This window comes from Protopterus annectens, chromosome 2.part1 (genome assembly GCF_019279795.1).
Source record: "Protopterus annectens isolate FY-2018-M chromosome 2.part1, PAN1.0, whole genome shotgun sequence".
In the NCBI taxonomy this organism is placed as follows: domain Eukaryota; kingdom Metazoa; phylum Chordata; order Ceratodontiformes; family Protopteridae; genus Protopterus; species Protopterus annectens.
This window is the reverse complement of record NC_056729.1, coordinates 1,700,428,153-1,700,449,918: the sequence shown is the minus strand read 5'-3', so window position 1 is coordinate 1,700,449,918 and position 21,766 is coordinate 1,700,428,153. Positions and strand designations below refer to the sequence as shown.

At 43.0% G+C, this 21,766-nt stretch overlaps 1 protein-coding gene across 1 annotated transcript in view; it reads right to left on the bottom strand.

The window, feature by feature from the left end:
* The window catches only part of KIF1B (kinesin family member 1B), a gene marked incomplete in the record, with an annotated part of 2,363,676 nt that overhangs the window by 1,656,351 nt on the left and 685,559 nt on the right, over nucleotides 1-21,766 (bottom strand). The window contains 1 exon segment of the mRNA XM_044063146.1: nucleotides 10,170-10,249. Coding sequence (XP_043919081.1) covers nucleotides 10,170-10,249 — 80 coding nt within the window.

The following is a 21,766-nucleotide window of genomic DNA, read 5'->3' as shown; positions in this document are numbered from 1 at the left end:
CCAGATGGATTAAGGGTGATATATTTCCAGCCATGTAGCATACCGTCTTGGATAAAATCACAGACTTAATAATCTGGTTAAATAAGAGGTACCACATCATTATAAATTTTATTTAAAGTACATAAAGGTTATAGTATTATGACAGCTACTAAGCAGGGTAGGACCATCTTGAATGTCTGACTGATGGGGGAAGGGATGTGAATTTAACATGTGTACCAATAACACTGTTTTATAGCACAATAAACCACTCCCTTGCCTGATAAAAAATATATATATATTTAGAAAGCTTGTGAGGAAACTATTACTCTGTTATTTTTGTTTTACTTGGCTCTCTTGTCTGTGTACTTAAGAATTTTCGACTGGAAACAGACTGCCTGCTTTGCTTGGATTACTTTCGAATACTTAGTAATTCTGTACAATATTTCAAATTATATATTTTTTTATTTTTTGACTTAAGACGAGTTTAAGTTCGCTACTTCTACTACTATGGTTTGATCTGATTAATATACAGTGATTAACTAGAGATATATGGACTGAAAATCTTCCACACAGAGAAGTTTCTTACATTGAAGCTTTATACTTTCCAACTGTCCTTTTATGGAGCTCTGTTTGAGCTCCTGAGAGTTGGAGACTGTGGAAGGCACCCTTAGGTTTGTGAAGCTGGGTGGCTACAATGAGGTATTATGCATATATTCTAGGCTACTGCCAACAGGGATACTGAAACTTTTATTAGTGCTCAGCCCACCTGGTATTTATAAAAAAAGAAGTTATGTCCTTACCATAATGTTTCATGTGAGTTGTTCAGCTCACCTTTTTGTTCTTATACATGGGTCGGAGCTGATCCCTCAGCTCCGAATCGGCCGCTTTTCAAGCTCAGACTCTCAGAGAATCTCGAGACCCAGTGAATATCCCATGATGCCCTGCTATGAATCCCCAGATCTAGTATGCTGCAACCAAGACAGCCTATGGACAGAATAAGACTATAAAGTCTACCTACTTAGGTAACTATAAGAGTAGGAGGAAAGAAGCAGAGCTGGAATGTCTAAACAGACTGACAGCTGAACCAATCTACCAAGGCAACCATCTCACTCGACTGGAGGGGAAGGTGGGTGGGAATGTAAGAACAAAAAGGCGAGATGAACAACTCACATGGAACGTTATGGTAAGGACATAACTTCTTTATGTAAAGTTGTTCTATCTCGCCGTTTTGTTCTTACACATGGGTAGCGTCCCAAGCACCCTAACCCTGGGTGGCTCACGGGAGAACATTCTTGAGCACAGTGGAACAAAATATAGCCCTGTCCCTGGAGGTCTTATCCACTTTGTAATGAGTGATAAATGTGTGAGGTTTTGTCCACGTGGCAGCTGCATAGATGGTATCTAAAGGTAAACGAGCTGCATGAGCCAATGATGTAGAAACAGCTCGTGTAGAATGGGCTTTGATGTTGGTTTCTAATGGCTGATTAGTGGAAGCATAAATGAATCTGATGCACTCAGAGAGCCACTTGGATAGTGTGATTTTTGATACCAAGACACCTTTTTTTTATTTTCTGCATAAGATACAAAGAGTTGGTCCGACTGTCTGAAATCCTTCGTTCTATCCAGATAGAACCTCAGCTGTCTATGTACAACAAGCTTGTGTAACATATATTCTAGTTTGTTGGTATGGTGTTTGAAGAAGGTTGGGAGCTCAATGGACTGATTCAAATTACTTTCCGAAGAGATCTTGGGAAGAAAGGTAGGATTAGTCCTGAGGGACACCCTATCAGGATGAAAAATCAAATATGGGGGTTTGAAGGACAAGGCTTGAAGTTCAGAGACCCTACGTGCAGACGTAATGGCTACCAGGAATAAGGTTTTCCAAGACAAAAACTTTAAATGACAAGATGAAGCAGGTTCAAAGGGGGCGAGCATCAGTTGGGATAAAACCAGATTCAAATTCCAGGGGTAGACAGGATGCCTAATAGGTGGCCTGAGATGGTGAGTTCCTTTTAAAAATGCTTTACAAAGCCTATGCAACATGATGTTAGAGCCGTTGAAGCCTACATGGAAGTCTGAGATAGCAGCCAGGTGAACTCTTATGGTGGCAGCAGCCGCGCCATCATGGAACAACGACGACAAGAAGTCTAAAATGGTATGGATAAGTGCTACATAAGGGTCCGTGTCATGTTGAGAAGCCCAGTGAATGAATTGTTTCCATTTGCTGTTATATAGTTTCCTGGTAGACAACTTATGAGATGAAACTATAATATGTTGGACCGCAGAAGACAACTCGTGACCTGGCTAGTGTGGGAATCGGAGCAGCCAAGCTGTCAGTTTCAGGGACGGAAGGGAGGGATGGAGAACTCCCGACGAATGAGTCAGAAGATCCGGCACTGGGTCTAGGATCCATGCTTCTTCCACTTGACATTTCCGTAGGAAGGGAAACCAAATTTGCCGAGGCCAAGACGGGGCTATTAAAATCACAGTCCTTCCCAGACTTTTGGCTTTCTGCATGAATTTGGGAATTAGAGGTATTGGCGGAAAAGCATATAGGAGACCCGAGGGCCAATCGGGTGCAAGCGCATCCGTCGGTTCTTTCCCTGGTGGGGGATAAAGGACAAAGTAGCTGCTGCATTTGGCATTCATCGGAGACGCAAATAGGTCGCAGCAAGGCTGGCCCCATCTGCGGAAAATGTTTTCCACTACTTGTTGATTGAAAGACCACTCGTGAGGCAACAGCATGGCTCTGCTTAGTTTGTCCGCTATCACGTCGGATGTCCCCAGGATGTGCGATGCTATCAGAAAGCGTCTGGTGGATACAGCCCATTGCCAAATCCTTAGGGCCTCCTGGCATAAAGGGTACGATCTGGTTCCCCCTTGTTTGTTGATGTACCAGACAACTGACATGTTGTCCATCTGGATAGCAATTGTGCCTGGAAGAAGAGAGTCGTGAAAGTGTTGCAATGCTAGGAACACCGCTCTCAGCTCTAGGACATTTATATGCAAGTGCGTTTCCATGATTGACCAAGTGCCTTGGACAGTCTTTCCCTGAAATAGCCCCCCCACCCTATAAGGGAAGCATCCATGGTCACTGTGGCTGTGGGCTGGGGAAGAACAAAGGGACGTCCTATTATCACTTGGTCGCTGTGCAACCACCAGCTGAGATCTTTCTTTCAAAGACTGGTTAACCGGATCTCGTGTGATATGGATAGTTGTTGGTAAGACCATTGCGCGAAAAGTAACCACTGGAGAATTCGCATGTGCATGCGGCCTAACGGAACTGCTATCAAAGTGGCTGCCATTGTGCCTAAAAGCTGTAGTATTTGGGACGCTGGAGCTTTGTTGCGGGCTAAGAGCCTGGATAATTGATCTTTTAGAGTTGCGATTCTTGATTGGGGCAACCTGATCCTTGCATTGACGGTGTCTAGTTCTGCCCCTATAAATATAATATGCTGCGAGGGCGATAGCACAGATTTTTCGAAATTTAGGGTAATTGCCCAACTGGGAGCAAAGGTCTATGGTGTAGTCTCTTGCTAGGATTAGTTGATGCCTGGAGGTGGCAGTGAGGAGCCAGTCGTCCAGATATAGAAACACCCGGAATCCCAACCGTCTCAGGTGAGCCGTGACCACTGCCATACATTTGGTAAACACCCTGGGGGCTGTGGTGAGATCAAAGGGCAGGGCTCTAAATTGATAATGACTGGCCCCCAGCCGGAAACGCAGGTGATCTCTGGATGATCTGTCAGTTTTGATGTGGTAGTAAGCATCCTTGAGATCTATAGAGCACATCCAATCGCCCGTTGCTAGGAACGAGAGAATCGACTGCAACGTGACCATCCGGAACTTTTCCTTCTTGACGAAGGTGTTGAGTTTGCTGAGGTCTAGTATGGGCCTCCAGTCCCCTGTTTTCTTCAGAACTAAAAAGAACCTTGAGTAAATTCCAGATCCTATTTGGTCCTCCGGGACTGGCTGGATGACTTTTGTCCAGCAGCTTTTGGATTTCTACAGCTGCTAGTTTTCTCAGACTGGGTGGTACGTCTGGGATCTTTGTACATATAGGTGGGGTTTTTATAAAGGGAATGTAATAACCTCTGGCAATGACGCTTTTTACCCAAGAGTCCGTTGTAATGTTTAGCCAGGTGTCTGGGTATAAAGCCAAGCGACCCCCGACTGCCTCCAGAGTAGGACAGCCCGGCTTCCTTTCAGGAACACTGATAGGGCTTACCAGAGAACTGATCCCTGTCGCCCTGGTTCTGCGGACCGCCTCTGCCGTTTGGATGGCGTCTTCCAGTCCTGCCCCCTCCTCTGCCTCTAGAGGGGGTATTGGTAGGTGTGTTTTGGAAAGCTCCTTCGGGTTTCCGGAACCACATTTTCCCACTTCTTTGCCCTTTGGGGTACGGTCTGGTTGGAGTGGAAAAACGGACCCCTACAGCAGAGTCTTCCCTTCCTGTTCACACCTAGTAAGTGTCTCCTTAACTTTGGGTCCGAACAAGGCGGACCCGTCAAATGGGGTATTGACAAATGAAGATTTAAAGGCTTCCGCAAAGGAGCAAAGGCACATCCAGGATTGCCTCCGCAGAGCTATCGCTGAGCCTGCTGCCCTACTCGATCCATCGGCTGCATATGAAATGAGACGCATGGATGAGTTTACTATTGAATTAAGGGTGTTGAGTTGTGCAGTCACCTTTTCCGAAACTGCATCAGCTGTATTACCCTGAAGAGCATCTCCCAGCTCTTTTAGGAGATCTCATTGAAGGCGGGTAAAATGTGTCAGGTAGTTGAACGACCTCATGGAAAATGCCGCAGAACTAAATATGCATTTCCCATATCTGTCCATCATCCTAGAATCTCTATTAGGAGGATGGACAGCAGAAGAGGTTTCCGACATCTCTTTCTTGGTGGCCGCCGCCGCCACCACCATGGCATCAACTGGGACTCCTTTTGTAAGAAAAGCCTTGTCAGTGGGGGAAGTAATAAATTTATTTGGCCTCCGTGGGACCGGTTGCACTGAGTCAGGAGATTCCCACTCCCTTCGAGCAACCAGTTCCATCAGCTCATTGAAGGGTGGCGTAACCCAGGAGGTGGATGGTTGAGATCCGAAGGCCTTCAGGAGGACCGACTCGTCCTTAGAAGGGGCAAGGGACTGCCAATCACCCCTCTGCCTTAAGATTTCCAATACGTCTGCGAATGAGACATCCTCGGAGGGGGACATCGGGACCCTTCTGATTCCTCCAAGTCAGTATCCGATGTTAGAGATTCCTGTGGGGAATCTAAGTGCCTCCTCTTGCACAATCTCTTCCTAGGGACTTCATTGCTGGGGGCGTCTGGTGAAGTTCCTAGAGAGGAGGGGCCACGCAATGGGGATACCAGAGGCCCTGGATCTTAACGCTTTGTGGGGATCTGCGGGGAAGAGGTAGAACGAGGCCCCTTAGGGGAAGGGGAAGACAGATCCAAGGAGGTAGTGGTCTTGGCAGCCATGACCTTCCTCATGGCACCAGAATCCCGGTCTGAGAAGTCAGTTGGCTCCGAAGAGACTGGCAGCTCTCCTGGACCGAGACCCTCTGCTCCAATCCAGAGGACGGGGCCGAGGCCACCTGCGCCGAAGCCCCAAGTGAAAGAGTCGGAACCGAAGTATCGGTTTGACTCTCTACCCCGGAGCCGGTGAGGGACTGTCGGCCCCGAGATTCCTCGGTCGGGACCGAGGAGATCAAGGTCGATGGAGCTGAGGGAGGAGGATCAAACCTCGGCTCCAAGGGTTCTACCAATATCCGTTCCATCTGACCCGGCTTCGAACGCTCGATTGGCTTCGGAGGAGGAGGTGGAGAAGCCATGGGTGGCATTTCAGGCTTCGAAGCCGAATGGCTCGAAGCAGATAGCATTTTGGCCAGGGCCGGGCTCTCTAAGAGCCTCTTAACCACTCGTTCCAGATCCACATCGGAAAGCCTGGAATAATGAGTTGAGGGATGGGTCGAAGGGGCCGAAGATGGAATCGATTGAAGGATTGGAGACTGAGGGGTCTCCAATATCAGTTCCACAACTGGACCCCGAGGTAAAGACTCGATACATGGCTCCAAGGACTGTGGAGCCGATGCACGGACCATGCTTGAGGAACTCGGAGCCGATGACTTGGGCTCCAAAGATCCTTTGGAAGACTTTGACCCCTTCGAAGCCTTGGAAGAGGTGTCAGCCTTATCTAAAGAAACCTGAAATTCAGGCTTTAGGAGTCCTCTATCCACCAATTTCCTTCGCCTTTCCAGGAGGACCCTGGCGCTAAAGGAATGGCAGATACAGCACATCTCTTGTAGGTGTACAGAGCCTAAGCAGTAGACGCAGGTGGAGTGATTGTCTGTAACAGACATTTTCTGACCACACACACCTTTTAAACTCTGATTTTTGTTTTTCTGACATGGTTTAACAATAACAAACACAAACACTATGATATAGGTAAAGATATGTATAAATATATATATCTCAACAGTCTACTAAATCACGCTAAATATTAGAGTTTTAACTGTCTAATAAAACTGTACTACTATTAGCTAAGGTATATATAAAACTATCACTCTAACTGTATATATACATAAACACAACACACACAAAACGGCTGACAGAGCCCTGTCACGCCCAAAGAAAGGCCTAAGTCCTTGAAAAAAAAGGAACTATTTAAAGGTTCTAGCAATCTAAACTAACCATAGTCCTAACACTATACTATTAAACACACTACTATATATAATACTTAGACAAAATGTTTTGAATAAAAAAAGAGATTATAATATAAATTTAAAGTCACTGGCCCGAGCTAACTCCGACGAGCTGTTGATCCGTTGCATCGGCAAACTAGATCTGGGGATTCATAGCAGGGCATCATGGGATATTCACTGGGTCTCGAGCTTCTCAGAGTCTGAGCTTGAAAAGCGGCCGATTCGGAGCAGAGGGATCGGCTCCGACCCATGTGTAAGAACAAAACGGCGAGCTAGAACAACTTCACATTGGGCATTTTTCAAAATATGCCCGCCAAACAATAAATAAGCATGTGTCATTTTCAACTGTTCCCACTAAAGCATTTAATGATATTGTTTTAGCTTAGTAATACTTTCTGTAAGCAAGCTATGCACTTGTTGTTGAAAAAATTATTTTATACAGCTATAGATATAAAGTGGTTTAAAAAAGCCACAATGTTTTTAAGTGATGCTCAGGAAAATTTACTCAGTAGAATACAAAGAGTATACCTGGCTATGTCCTTAATATAACAAAAAAAAGGCTTCTTTGAAGCTGAAAGATAATGCTCCACAGATGCCAATACGAGATAAATACAAACTTGTCATTGTTAGTGTAAAAGAGACAAAACCATTTACTACTTAAATGTTTCTATTCCTATTATATTGGTGTCTTTGTAGCAATATTTGTCCATTTCACGCAACCTCACCACTTTATTTTCAACTGTTTGAATTTAAACTGCATGAGCGGAGAAATCTTCATAATCCCTTTTTCTTGAAGCAGTTTTAGAAATGTTCAGTGGTGAGGGACCCAAAGTTGGAGCATGCAAGCCAATCAATTAGGATTTTATGATTTAGTGAGTCAGTCTTTTGTTAAAACACAAAAAAGATCCTGTGAGGTGTCCTTTGTTACTGTAAGACTACTGCCCAAAAGTACAAGTAGAGCAGCTTGTGTGCATCGATCTTTTACAAAACCATGAGGGAAAGGTAAAAGAGCAGGATGAGGCCAAAGAGAAGTGTTGATTGCAGGTTAGAGATTGCCTTCCCTATCATGGATTGATAACAAGAGTAAAGGCAAAGAGAAAGGACAGCCGTAAGTGAAAGTTCAGCTGATACAGCTTTTAGTAGAGTCTAGAATAGAAGCTGCTGTTAAAAAGGGGATAATTAGCAAGAAATATAAAATATTGTATAAAGACTAAGAATCAATCAAAAGAAATTAGGAAAGATGAACCAATCTTTCATAGGTTCATAGATTAGTACTAAGCTAACTGCCCTTGCGAGCCATTTTAAGCCTAGCCATTTATCCCTTGTGAGACTCAAACCCTGCATCTTTTGCTTGCAAGGCAAACACCTTAACCATTAGGCCACTCTCCCAACCCTGGGAACAAAGACTGTAAAGGCAATTTACAAAAACAATGGGAGGGGAAATGTATGGCTCATAAGTAAGCCACAAAGACCAGAAGGTTTAGGATGATCTTTCCTTGGAAGTGTTTGCATAGGTATCTTTATACCCCAAGCAGACATCACAGAATTTCTCCTCGGGTAGATAGCAAATGGTGGCGATGTGATGGAAAAGAGAAAGGTAAATGGGAACATGTTTTTGGGTATGTAATGAGCTGGCAGACTAAGAATTCCCTACAGAGTACTCTGCCAGAAATACTGGGTGAACAAATAGCTATAACTACGGAAATAGTTCTTTAAACTGGGTTACAAGACCTGAAATACATAGTTATAGCCAGGCCATAAGTTTGATGATGGATAATAATAATAATAATAATAATAATAATAATTATCATAAAAACTGGGATACAAGATCTGAAATGCCTAGCTATAGCCAGGCCATAAGTTTGATGATGGATAATAATAACACCACCACCCATTTGTTAACTAGGTAGGCTCATTGAATACACTGTTCCTTTTCAGGGGTGACACGGGGCAATTTCTGGTTGAGTAATTTGCTAAGGGACACACAGTAGGAAGTGAGGGTTGAGGGAATAAGGTCCAGTACCATACAAATTACAGCTCACAACCTTGAACCTTTGCACCCATTGCCAGACAAATGCTACTCGTTGCTAAAAATGCAATTTCTAGAAAATGGAAATCAAATCTAAATCAACTGTAATGAAGGACTGAGTTTTTTAAAGGAGCAAAAGAACTAGAGGTGGGACCTTTAGAAAAAAGGGAATGAGCAAATTACACAGAAATAAATGGAATTTGTGGAAACAAAATATGCAGAATAATGTTCAAGAGGTCATCAGGATGGTTGGCAGGAACTGAACAATTTATGTAATGCTGGAGTGAATAAATGTTAAAAAGAAAAAAAATATATATATAGTATAGAATGCATTCAAATGACAAATGTGAATATGGTTCTTTTTTTATATATATGTCAATTTAATGTGTTAAAGTTCATAAGTTGACCGTACAGTGATTTTTATAGCAACTTACCCACACAGATTACCAATGTGAAAGGGGAGGTAGTGTTCTTTATGGTAAATGGTACAGTTTTTTGGCAAGTAAAAGTGTTGTTTTTTTTTTCTTTTGCTTAAAATGAGTTTAAAACTATATTATCTTTCAGCCAGAGGTAAAAGCTAGGGGAAGCCTTCCTAAACAGGTTCTTCAGAAGCAGAGTTTTTTTTCCTGACCTGTGTTAGTAGCATAACAGGTAGTATACTTGCTTTTGATGCAGAAGTCTGTTGGTTCTACTACCACACCATGGAGATGGACTGTTGATAGTGTGTTGTACTTTAAGGATGGGGTGCGACAGTCCTAAGTGTGTTTTCCTTTGGATGAGACGGCTTGCAACTATGAGCCTGTTGTGGGTTTGCCATACTTTCCTTATAACCCATGGAGGGTTGACATAATAGCTAAGGTTTTTACCATATAAACACAAGATGCAGGATTTGATTCTCGCATGGGGTAATTGGATAGGCTTAAAATGACCCACAAGGGCAGTTAGCCTAGTAGTAACCCATGATCCTATGAAAATAATGCCATCAGCATATATGGTTACATTATATACTACCCTCAGCTGTTCATTCTTCATCTTGCACACTGACCTGTGGTGCTGAGGCACACATTGACCATGTTTTTTTTCTGTACTACAAAAAGAAGTGCCCAGAGTTAACAGAATCAATTTACAGTGAGTATACTGATCACACTTGTCTGTTCTGTACAAAAAACAGTATGTACTCTCTTGCTCATTTACCATAAAGAGCCCTACCTCACCTTTCACATCTGCTCACCGCTGCTAGTATCTCAAATGTACAGAAGTCCTCACCTGCTAATCCAGCTACATTTATGATAAGCTCCTGTACTGACTCTACCAAAATATATGTTAACACAAATTAAGGCATTTCTCTCCTGTTGTTCCACTGTAATATGATGACCTTTCACTCATTCACAGTACACGCTACTTCCTTGAGCATAACCCATAATGACTATGGACTATTCATTAAAAGTCGCACGTACCGCTCCATTCTGATAGCTTCCGTCTTCCGTAGTTTCTCTTCCCAGGTCTCATTCAGTTCAGCAATAATTTTCTCAGATTCCTGTTGAAAAATATATGAGAAATCTGAGTAGGTATACACAGATGTAACTAAAAACAACACATGCACCTGTTCCATACTGGTTTCCTACAACAAAGATAAACATGGTCAAAAAAGTACTGATGCATGCAAGCATTCAGTAAATGAAGCGCTAACAGAATACTAAATAATCCCTCAAACTACAAAACAACTCACCAGGAAAGGAAAAACGGTGACCCTTGTCTATGAATTGAACCCAGGGCCTACTGCACTCCATGCAGTTGTCAACGTCATTGGACCATCAAGTCGTCACTGGGCAGTTTGGCACCTGGTTCTCCCCAAGAGAGTTTTTTCTCCTTTCAACTAGGAAACCACTGATGGTGGGTTTTTTTTGAACACACAGACATCCATTGCAGAAACAACAATTAACCTAGTAGTATAATGACAACTAACAATGAAAGGGAAACACCAACCCTTGTCTGGGGACTGAACCCACTGTAGACATACAAGCATTTTGAGAAATTTCCTGTCTGAAACTACAATTCATGAAAGCAAAGGAAAATAAGTATTTTAAAAAGGTTCAGTATTACCAGTTTCCCCTACTGCAACCTCTTCTTCAGTAACAATTGCATATGATTTAAACAGACATTTCACTAAAGTAACAAGGTGATTAGAACTCAAGACTTCATTTAAATCTTTATTAAGTACCACTAGAAACATATGACCTATTTTGCCCAATTACAAGAGACCCATAAGTCAGTCAAAGGTTGAGGGTATGATATCACAAATCCTGCACTTAATTAATCTTTAAATAAGTGCCTCTCAATTAATTACAAACTGGCAGTGCTAACAAATATTTATTTGTTTAACATTTGTTTACTGAGAAAATCTGACTTGGAACAAAGCCAATTTTCTGCGGCGGCCTGGGAAGAAACACTCCAAACGAATGTCTTTGTAACATGGGAGGAAACCAGAAAGCCCAGAAAAAAACCCACACGAACGCAGGGACATGCAGACTCCGCACAGAAGGCACTCCAGCAAAGAATCGAACCAGAGAACCTCTTGCTGTGAGGCGACAAAGCTACCAGTGTATCACTGCGTTGTACAGATTTAAAAATGTACATTACTTAAAATCTAACCAAGTGGAAAGTAATGGGATGAGCCCAAAACATCTTAGCCAAAGCAAAATTTGAAGCATGCAACACTACTATGCCTCTTGCCTTTCAACTAACTTTAATCCTCCTGCCCAATACACGCCTACTCCTAACACATGGTCCTACAGCAGTAACATTAGCATTAATCTTCTTCCAAAAATTAAATTTGACTACTGTAAAAGCTTACAATCTATTTCCCATCTCTGACTACTATCAGACTGGATGCACACTTTCAAAAGACTAACATGCATTTATGCAATTATGTTCAACTAAAGGGAACCTTCATCTCTTCTATAGTATGTCTACCATGTTACATACTGGGTTACTTACATCATCATTTCTGAATAAATGTATACTTGTACCTCTGCAGATCATTACTAGCAGACCACTTTAACACATACATAGTGTACTGCTACACTGAAATCAGCAAAGCAATTTTCATGTAAGCTATCTCAATGAAACAAAAATAGCCAATAGCCCTTAACTCTGTGTAGTAAGTCTGAAGTGGCTACTCCAATAAATTAATAAAGTAAATGAAAACACACTTCAGATGAACTAAAAGGAAACTTTACTGAGCCACGGAACTGAAAGATGAGCACTTTTCTTTACTAAACTGTCTTCAAGAGCTGTAGACATCTCCAGATCAGTGTTCATGCCTGGGAAGTCTACAGCTTTCATAAACAGTTTAGTGGATGAAAGTGCTTATCTTCTACTTTGAATGAACTCAAAGGAAAACTTTAGTGAGCCACTAAACTGTTTTATTATTTAACTTTATGTCAAGGAAACAACTGACCTCTGCTATGTAGAGAAAACAGAAAAAAAAATCCCAGTACTGTGATTATCTGCTCAGGGTTGCAGTAGCTGCAGCCTGTGCTACTGCTCAGTAATGGAAGGGACAGAACCTAATCCTGGACAGCTGCCAGTCTGCTTCAGAATGTATACCAAAACTTGTAGGCGTGTGCATGACATGCACACCTACAGGCAATTTACAGGATCACTAACTCACCTATGGCATGTCCCTAGAACAAGGGAGGAAAAAGTACAGTTTTGTACCTACCATAAATGTAGATGTCCGATAGGAATGCATCTGCAGTCCTTACAAATAGGTTGTCCTGTCATCAGGCAGCCCTTCGGTCGGCCGGATTCCAAAGTCTGGGTCTGGCTTCGGCTGGTGTCGCACTTCACCCGTCATAGCTGCAGTTACTCGGGTATAAAGGCATCAGCCGACGCCATTTTCCTCAGTGTTTCTTGCCCCAGATGCCAGGTGCCCTCTAGGAGGACTAAATTTGGATAAATGCCAATGATTCCAAATATTAGAGAACAAACAAAAGATAAGCATGTATGTACATATATACAAACAAATACACCATAATAGATTCCCCCAGCTAGCTATAAGAGGGGCAAATACCCTAGGAGTACCACAGAGGGGAAGGAGGGTGGGTAATCCTGACTGCAGATGCATTCCTATCGGACATCTACATTTATGGTAGGTACACAACTGTACTATGTCCTTCAAGGATGCATCTGCAGTCCTTACAAATGGGTAGAATACCATAGCCAAACTGGGGGAGGAGGAAGGTAGAATTATGGTGTAGTTAAGATCCCTTGCAAAACAGCAGTGGTAAACCCTGCTCGGGATCTAGAGTATAAAGGTAAATTATAATGCTTGGCAAATGTATGCACAGAGCTCCAAGTAGCAGCCTCTAAAATGTCTTTGGTAGCCACTCCTCGTAGAAAAGCTGTGGTAGTGGCTGTAGCTCTTGTAGAGTGAGTTCTGATGTTTTCTGGAGTTTTCTTTCCATGGTAGGAGTAACAAAATCTAATGCAATTTCCTATCCACTTAGATATTGTCTGTTTTGAAATTGCTTTCCCTTCTATTCCTGTTGCATATGCTACCAGAAGCTGGTCAGTTTTTCTATTGCTCTTGGTCCTGTCCAGGTAGTAGCGTAATTGTCTGTGTACATCCAAGGTATGCAACAGTCTTTCTCCCCTGTTCTGTGGGTTGGGGAAGAATGTAGGTAGGTGGACAGCCTGATTTAAAGATACTCTGGATACCACCTTAGGCATAAAAGTAGGATTTGTTCTCATGGACACTATCTTGATGGAAGATCAGAAAGGGCTGTACTGCCATTAATGCCTGTAGCTCAGAAACCCTTCTTGCTGAAGTGATTGCCAGCAGGAAAGCAGTTTTCCATGATAAGTATTGCAATTCTGCTGTTGCTGCTGGTTCGAAAGGAGGAAGTGTCAATTTTTCTAGCACAAAGTTCAAGTCCCATGCAGGTAATGGTGGCTTCCTAGGAGGCTTTACATTTTTAATTCCTCTCAGAAACTGCCTGAGCAGAGGATGTGAGAAGACTGGAGGATCCAAGTCGTATTCTGCTGAAACAGCTGATGCATGAATCTTAATGGAAGAGTATGACAGTCCTTTGTGGAATAGCTCTGCCAAGTATTCCAGGATGTTGGCTATGTTTACCAGTGACACATCTTCCCTTTTAGCAGTACTCCAAATGAGATATCTTTTCCATTTTGCTGAATAGGTTTTCCTTGTTGAAGGTCTGCGAGCTTCCAAGATAATGTCCTTAACCCTTTGGGATAAATTTGGGTTAATTTGTCTTATGCAATGTTCCAGGCAGTCAGCTGCAGAGTTTTCAGGTTTGGATGCAGGGTGTTGTAGTTGTTCTGAGTTAACAGCAAGGGAACTAGGGGTAAGGGCCACATCTGTTCCCGAGACATGCTCCTCAGTAATGGGTACCAATGTTGCCTTGGCCAATCTGGAGCTATCAGAATGATCCTTGGACGGTCCTCTTTGATCTTCAATAGCACCTTGTGCATCAAAGGAAGTGGTGGGAATGCATATGCTGTCAGATTTTTCCAACTGAAGGATAGGGAGTCCACCTTCCATGCCAGTGGATGGTACGTCCTGGTGCAGAATTTCTTCAATTGGTGATTGTGTGGGGATGCAAATAAGTCTATTTCTGGGAGACCCCATTTTCTTGTTATGGTTTTGAAGATGTCCGGATGCAGCATCCATTCGTGGGCATCCGTGGTAGTCCTGCTTAGTATGTCTGCTAGAGTGTTTTCTTTTCCTGGTACAAAAATTGCTTGTAACTGAATGTTGTAACTCAGGGCCACGTTCCAGAGGTCCAGGGCCATCCGGCATAGAGGGTACGAATGTGTGCCTCCCTGCTTGTTGATGTACCACATAACTGTGGTGTTGTCTGTTCTTATCATCAACTGGCCTTGCTGAAGAAATGGTTTGAAAGCCTGAATTGCCAGTTTTACTGCCAGCATTTCCTTTAGGTTTATGTGTAGATGCAGTTGCTCTTGAGTCCATAAACCTTGTATGCATTTGTCCATCATGTGGGCCCCCCAACCGAGGTCTGAGGCGTCCGTTGTGATGATTTGGCTTGGCTGAGTGCTGTGGAAGGGCAGTCCTTCGTTTGTTTGACAGGCCTGAGCCCACCAGTGGAATTCTTGCTTCAGGCATGGAATTATTGGGATGTGAGTCTCTAGGCTGTGCTTGTGCTGAGACCATAAATTCTTTAGGTACCACTGTAGCTTTTTCATGTGCAGGATGCCATGAAGCCCAATGCCTGTAGGACTTTTCTTGCTGTTAGATGGTTTTGCTTTGTTAATGCCATGAAGTAGAGAGGGAGTTGTTCTACTGTTAGGAATGCCATTTGTTTGGATGTGTCCAGCTCCGCACCCAAAAAGGTTATCTTTTGGGATGGTATCAGCCTGACTTTTTTATATTGACTGTATATCCCAGGGCTTGTAGAAGGTAAATGACTCTTTTCAAGTCTTCTGCTAGCTTGTTCTTGTTGTCCGCTTGTATCAGGCAATCGTCCAGGTAAGGGTAGATTTGGATTCCCTGAAGCCTGCAATGAGCGATTACTGATGCCAGGCATTTCGTGAACACTCTGGGCGCAGTAGATAAGCCAAAGGGCAATGCTGAGAATTGATAATGCTCTGATCCTGCAAGAAATGAGGTATCTTCTGCAATCTGGTCGTATGGGGACGTGCAGGTATGCCTCCTTGAGATCTAGAGTAACCAGCCAAGACTCCTTGCCCAGCATGGGAAGAAGCTGCTGTAGGGTCAGCATTTTGAATTTTGGAACAATGAGGAATGTGTTTAAAGCGGACAGATCGAGAATAGGTCTCCATTTGCTTTCTTTCCTTGGTACTAGGAAGAGTCTGGAGTAAAAGCCCTTTCCTTGCTCCATATATGGTACTTTTTCCACAGCTCTTATTTTTAATAATTGATGTACTTGTTTTAGAGCTTCTGACTTTTGATTTGGTGATAGGTTTGGCATTCCTCTCTTTCCTGGTAGAGTATGGAAATGAAACCTGTAACCTTGGTCTATAGTTTGCAAAATCCACTTGTCTCTTGTGATGTAATGCCAGTTTTTTGAAAATAAAGCTAGCTTTCCGCCTAAGGGTGCTTCCAGTTGTTCCCTGGTAGGCGGTGCCAGAGCCAAGTCACTGTGATTGTCCTGTTGCAGTGGTGGTGGCTGCGTCTGTGCCTCGCTGGTTGTTAACCCTGCCACTGGCGTCCCCTGTAGGCACCCCTGGATTGGTTTCTGCCTCTTGAACACCTATTCCTGCCTCTCTGTGCTTTGGAGGAGTCTGGAAAGGACCAATTCTTGGAGGGCCAATTCCTGCTAAACCTTGGAGGTTGGACCTGTAAGAAATCTTTCACTGTTTGTACAGATTTTGCCTTCTCTTCCATCTTCTTCAGTACCTGTTGAGCTGGAGAACCAAATAAATTGACCTTGTCCATGGGAGCATCTAATAGTTTTGATTTGACATGGTCCGGTAAGGCCTGCTCTTTTAACCATGCATGCCTTCTGATAACTGTGCCAGTCATGGCTGATCTAAAGGAAGCCTCCAGTGCATCATAGCCGCATTTTAAAGAATGGTTACTAACTTGCTGAATGTTATGTAACATTTCCTGAACATACTTCTTATCTAAAGGTTCATCAGAGGACAGTTTTTTAGTTAACTGGTCTAGCATAAATTCTTGATATTGGATCATATGAAATTGACAGTTCAAGGCCCTAGCTGACAGAGTAGCAGAAGTGTAAACTTTTTTACCCCATCTCTCTAAGGACCTGGATTCCCTTTCAGAGGGGATTTTTGCAGAGGTAGTTGCTACAGCCTTAGGCCCCTGGGAGATAGTCTCGGGATCTGCAAAAGGAGCCTTGTATAAATGGTGATGGGTGTCCGGGACCCTGTAGAACCTATCGGGCTTAGCAGGGGCCGGAGGTAATGAATCAGGAGCAGTACAAGCATCATTAAATGCATCATCTACAACAGAAAGAACTGGAGGTATAGCTAAAGGCCTATGTTGTGGTAAATGCAGGAAGGTTCTAAGCCTTTTCCTGGAGTCTGAAAAATCTTGGCCCTGCCACTGAAATTGTTCCCTCATAGCATGCAAGGTTTCCCCAAAGGAAAATTCCTCAGGAGGAGAGGCAGAAGGGATGGACTCTTCAGCATCAGAGTCTTCGTAAGGAGAATAAGGAGCCTCTGGAGGGTCTGTATTATCTGAATCATCAGAGGAAACATCTGTGGACACTGGCTCAGGGGGCTCTGCTCTAGGCCTCTTCTCTGGAGGTGGGTGAGAGGCCCTGTCTGGATGAGGTTGGGATCCCCGGATTAAAGAAATGAGATCCTCTGCTAAAGAAAGCATTTGGGAACTGGAGCTGGGCCTGTGAGAGGGGGTCTTAACAGGCACAGATTTTGTAGCTTTAGCTGCTTTAGCCCTGGCAAAGGCCTTAATGGACATGGCTGCAGGAGGCCTAGCAGCTCCACGTGCAGGGGTTGAAATATCCAAGGGAATAGTGTCAGATAATTCCTGAGAAACCGCAACTGCAGGTTGGATTTCAGAAGCCGATTCCACCAGGTTAGAAGAGGCCTCGGTAGAAGGCATGTTTTCAGCTGAAGGAAGAACCGCTAGCTCGGTTTCAGCCGAAACCGAGACACTCATGATTGGCTTAACATGCGTTTTCGGCCGAAACCGCGGACTGCGAGTGTCGGTCCTTTTCCTTGCGTTTTTTGGATATTTGTGAAGTCGGAGGATCCAATGGCATAATATAAGCAAAATCAGAGCCGAAAAACTGCTCAGCAAATTCCGACCGACGTCTAAGCGTCCGTCGGTTAAAAGAAGCACAGGCTAGACAAGCTGCTACGTCGTGGTCTGGGCCTAAACAAGGTAAGCAGTAAGAGTGGAAATCTTTATGAGGTATTTGTTTCCCACAAGTTAAACAGTTATTCACTTTTTCTGACATCGGCTGAGGCAAGAAAGAGTCCCCAACGGGGTACTTCACTTTTTAGAAGTCTTCGGTAGTAGTTGAAGTATTCGGTAGTAGTAATCTCTGGATCTGACCAACCGGCACTTGCGAACAGCTTCTGCTTCGGGCACCACACGGCAAGAAAGAATGAGGAAAATGGCATCGGCTGATGCCTTTATACCCGAGTAACTGCAGCTATGACGTCGGGTGAAGTGCGACACCAGCCGAAGCCAGACCCAGACTTTGGAATCCGGCCGACCGAAGGGCTGCCTGACGACAGGACAACCCATTTGTAAGGACTGCAGATGCATCCTTGAAGGACATCAGAGTGAGGACTCTCTACAGGAGACACCCCAGCCAGAAGAAAAAAAAACAGACTGGTAACAGAGGGCTGTGATAAAGCCACTAACTGCTGCATCACTGTACTGCTCAGTTCAGCAACAGCTGATGCTTGTGGTTTAATCAGCACTTAATTTAGGACTCACTTTACCACTGGATAATGTACCAATGAAGAGGCATCACATAAGCAATCTTTTGAAGATGTAGCACAAACAACATTACAGCTGCACTAGACTTTGCTTTGTGTGAAATTGTTTTGTAAGTTTAAAAAGACAAAAGCAATGGACCATTTTTCTCTCTCAACCAACCCACAAGGTTCTACACCGGCACCTATACTCTTCTTCATATTCATTAATAAGCAACCCCTATACCTAAATAAGCTTCATCTTCTGTTATATACCAATGGCACAGTTATGTACAGATCTGTTCCCAATCACCTGACCATACAAAGCCAACTACAAATACACCTCCTAAATTTTAACAGATGGCTTACAAAAAAATGTATATGTAATCTGAGGTGCAGCAAAAGACTAGCTAAATATCCTAAAGCATTACATATCACACATCAATTCACTAACTCAACTGAAACAGTAACATCCTTTAGATGCCTAGCATTTGGTACCACTTTATTACCACCAAATCATCCACTTAAAAAATCCTAATCTAAAAACCAAATTACTTGCTATTTTGGGAGAAAAAAATGATAATTCGATCTCCTCCTGCCAGAGCTGCCACAGGAAAAGGCATTTTTCTCACTCAACTGGAATGTATTTTTGCCTATGTGGTACTGCATCTTAAAAAGACACAATACTTAAATCCATTTCTAACAAAATGTTCCACTTCATTACCAATGCACCACAGCTAGAGCACCACTGTGTCACCTTATCTAAAGCCAAATGGCTACAGAGAGCATATCAACTTTACGTTTGGGTTCCCTACTCTTCAAATTACTCCGCAAAAACACTTATTTGCCATTTTCCATGACAATAATCGAAGCTACCTCTCTAAACAATCTCAGCAGCCATGCTAGGTCTCATTCTGCACTCCAAACTCTTGCGACTAAACACCAATGCTCTGACCACAGCATGTCCATTCTAGCCCCTAAACTCTGGTAATCCCCTACCAGGTCATTTACGTGAAACAGCAGAATGCTGGCACTTCAGAGCTCAACTTAAAACAGCTTTTGCAGAAGCAATATGAACATGAAATACAGGATATATCCTGTAACTGAACAACTCTCTTACTGAGACCTTACCCCTCATAGCAACCTCTCTATAACCATTATTTAATCATGAAACAATTTAGCTATAGGTAAATATAGGCACAATACCTTTCCTCATACTAAACCTTTAACTTGTCAAATTTCCATTACAAACTACTCAACTTCACTATGCCCCACTTGCTAGTCTACTACTAAACTTCAGCCACCTCCTATGAACTTGACCTACTTGCCAAAACAACATTCATTTATGTACTTAAACATACTGCTATATACATGTTTATGCATCACTTATTTTTCTATTATCTGTTCATTTCTGTATTTGCTTATTGAGTAGTAGTTAACTCATTACAGCCGAATGTGCCTTCAGGCATTTCTGCAGTTAACTCCTACTGATGCCTCAAGATGTCAAACATTGTTTGTTCATATTTGCATTGATAATTCCAAAACCATGCTACATACAAGGAATAAAAGAGGTCACCTTAAAGCATACATGATGGCAAACAATTGTACTGACATCTGACCTCTGTCTAATGCAGCTAAATAGATATTGAATATTATTGTATACTGTTTATTTGAATTGTAATAATAGGATCATAGCAGGTTACTAGGTTAATGGTCCTGGGGCCCTTACAAGCTTAGCCAACACTTCAGCCCCAAAAAGAAACCTCAGTCAGCACCTGTCGCCCCTGTCAATGAGGGACACAGGTGGAACCCCTGGGACAAATTTGTGGTTTACCATCCACTCATCAAGGTTGCACTTGAAGAGGGTCAGTGAGGTACTCTGATGTGTATGAGAAGTCTAATTCCAGAGATGGGGCAGCCTCTGGGAGGCAAACCTGTCTCTCCAGGAGGTTTTATTGATGTTGCATATTAAATTCAGGCCTTTTAAGTGAATAATGTGCGAGAAGTTATACTTATGGAGCATCTCTAGTAGGGCAAGGTCCGAGACTGCCTTGTAGGCGAGACACAGATCACCTCTGAGCAATCTGCATGATACCGTGTAGAATTATAGTGATTTGAGCTTGTCCTCATAGGCAAGTGTTGGAGGCCATGGATTCTCTTTGTGAGGTACATCTGTGGCCTTCTCATTTGGTGCAGATGTTTGGAGAGGTACATACCAAACAGGGCATCATACTCAATAACCTCCTTTTTTCTGGATGCAACCCCTTTTCTTATGAGGTGAACCAAGTAAAACACTTTTCTGACCACTGCTGCTACATAATAGTAGAATGTGAGACTGTTATCACCCTTAGTACCCAGGTCTCACCCAGGTTGTGTGTTTAGGGGGTTGCAACTGATGCGGTAATCAGCAGGGGCTGTGTTTTTGCAGAACGGTATGATACATTTTTTTGAGTTTAGCTTGATGCAATGACTTTGGCACCATTCATTAGTTGCTGTGAGACCCTCATGCAGTATGTTAACATCATTTGGAGAGTAAATGACAGCACCCGACTTACAGTCACCCACAAACTTGGTCAGGCACAAGCCTTTTGTCTTTGCCTACACCTCTGGGAAGTAGATGCCAAACAGTAGGGGTCCCAGGACAGATCCCTGAGGAACTCTACTACTGACAGGTGTGATACCAGAGATGGACGTTCCTATTTTTATTTTGATGGTTCTGTCAGTGAGCTAGATGGCCACAAACCTGATGAGATAAGGATTTACACGCCAAGTGCCAACTTTGCTGTGAAGGAAAGGTTAGTTTGCTGTTATTTTTTGTATTTCTGTATTGCCTTTCTATATTTTGAATACTGTAGTTTGTTTTCTTTACCTTGTGTTTTGCTTGCATTGTGTTTTAACAGCATATTAAAACTGTCTTTCTAGTTGCCCGCCTCTTATGTTAATCTGACCATATATCTCATTTCTCTCTACTTTCACTGGCTTATGTGAGTAATCACAAAACCATCACTTTTGAAATCCCACCCCTTCAATTATTTAAATTTATTGGCCATCCTACAGTATTTCATAGTACCAAAATACAAAAGTAACCACCCCTTTCAGTCCATCTTGCTGTTTTAAAAATAGTAACTCTCCACTAAACCTACTTTTTAAACAGGTAAAACTCAAGTTACCTACTTTCATATCTAACTTCTCTAGTGCACACTGCAGAGTGCATTCTTTTCAATCTTACCTTTAAGCATCCCTGTTACTAGCACTTTCTCTAATACCTAAAAAGATCATCTCTACTTGACTCCAAGTAGACTTTTCTCTATCTGTTAAACCTAGCACTTGCTCCTACAGTACTTATTACCTTGATACGGCACTCTTATAGATAGCACCCCAAAAAGGCAACCCCCCATTTCTCGGTCACCCACGTCCCCCCGGAATCTCTTTTAAAGTTTTTTTTTGTCTAGTCCTTCTAGCATGTCGAGGGATCAGTTGCTAGTGTCCTCTCCTGCTCAGCTGGTGAACCTGGGAATATTGAGGCAATGTTACAATTGCCTCATGTACCTGACAACCCTCTCCTCCTCCCACAAAACACAAATACATGCGAGAGATGCAACTATACGGCCAAACTGGAGGCTGAGCTCTCTCA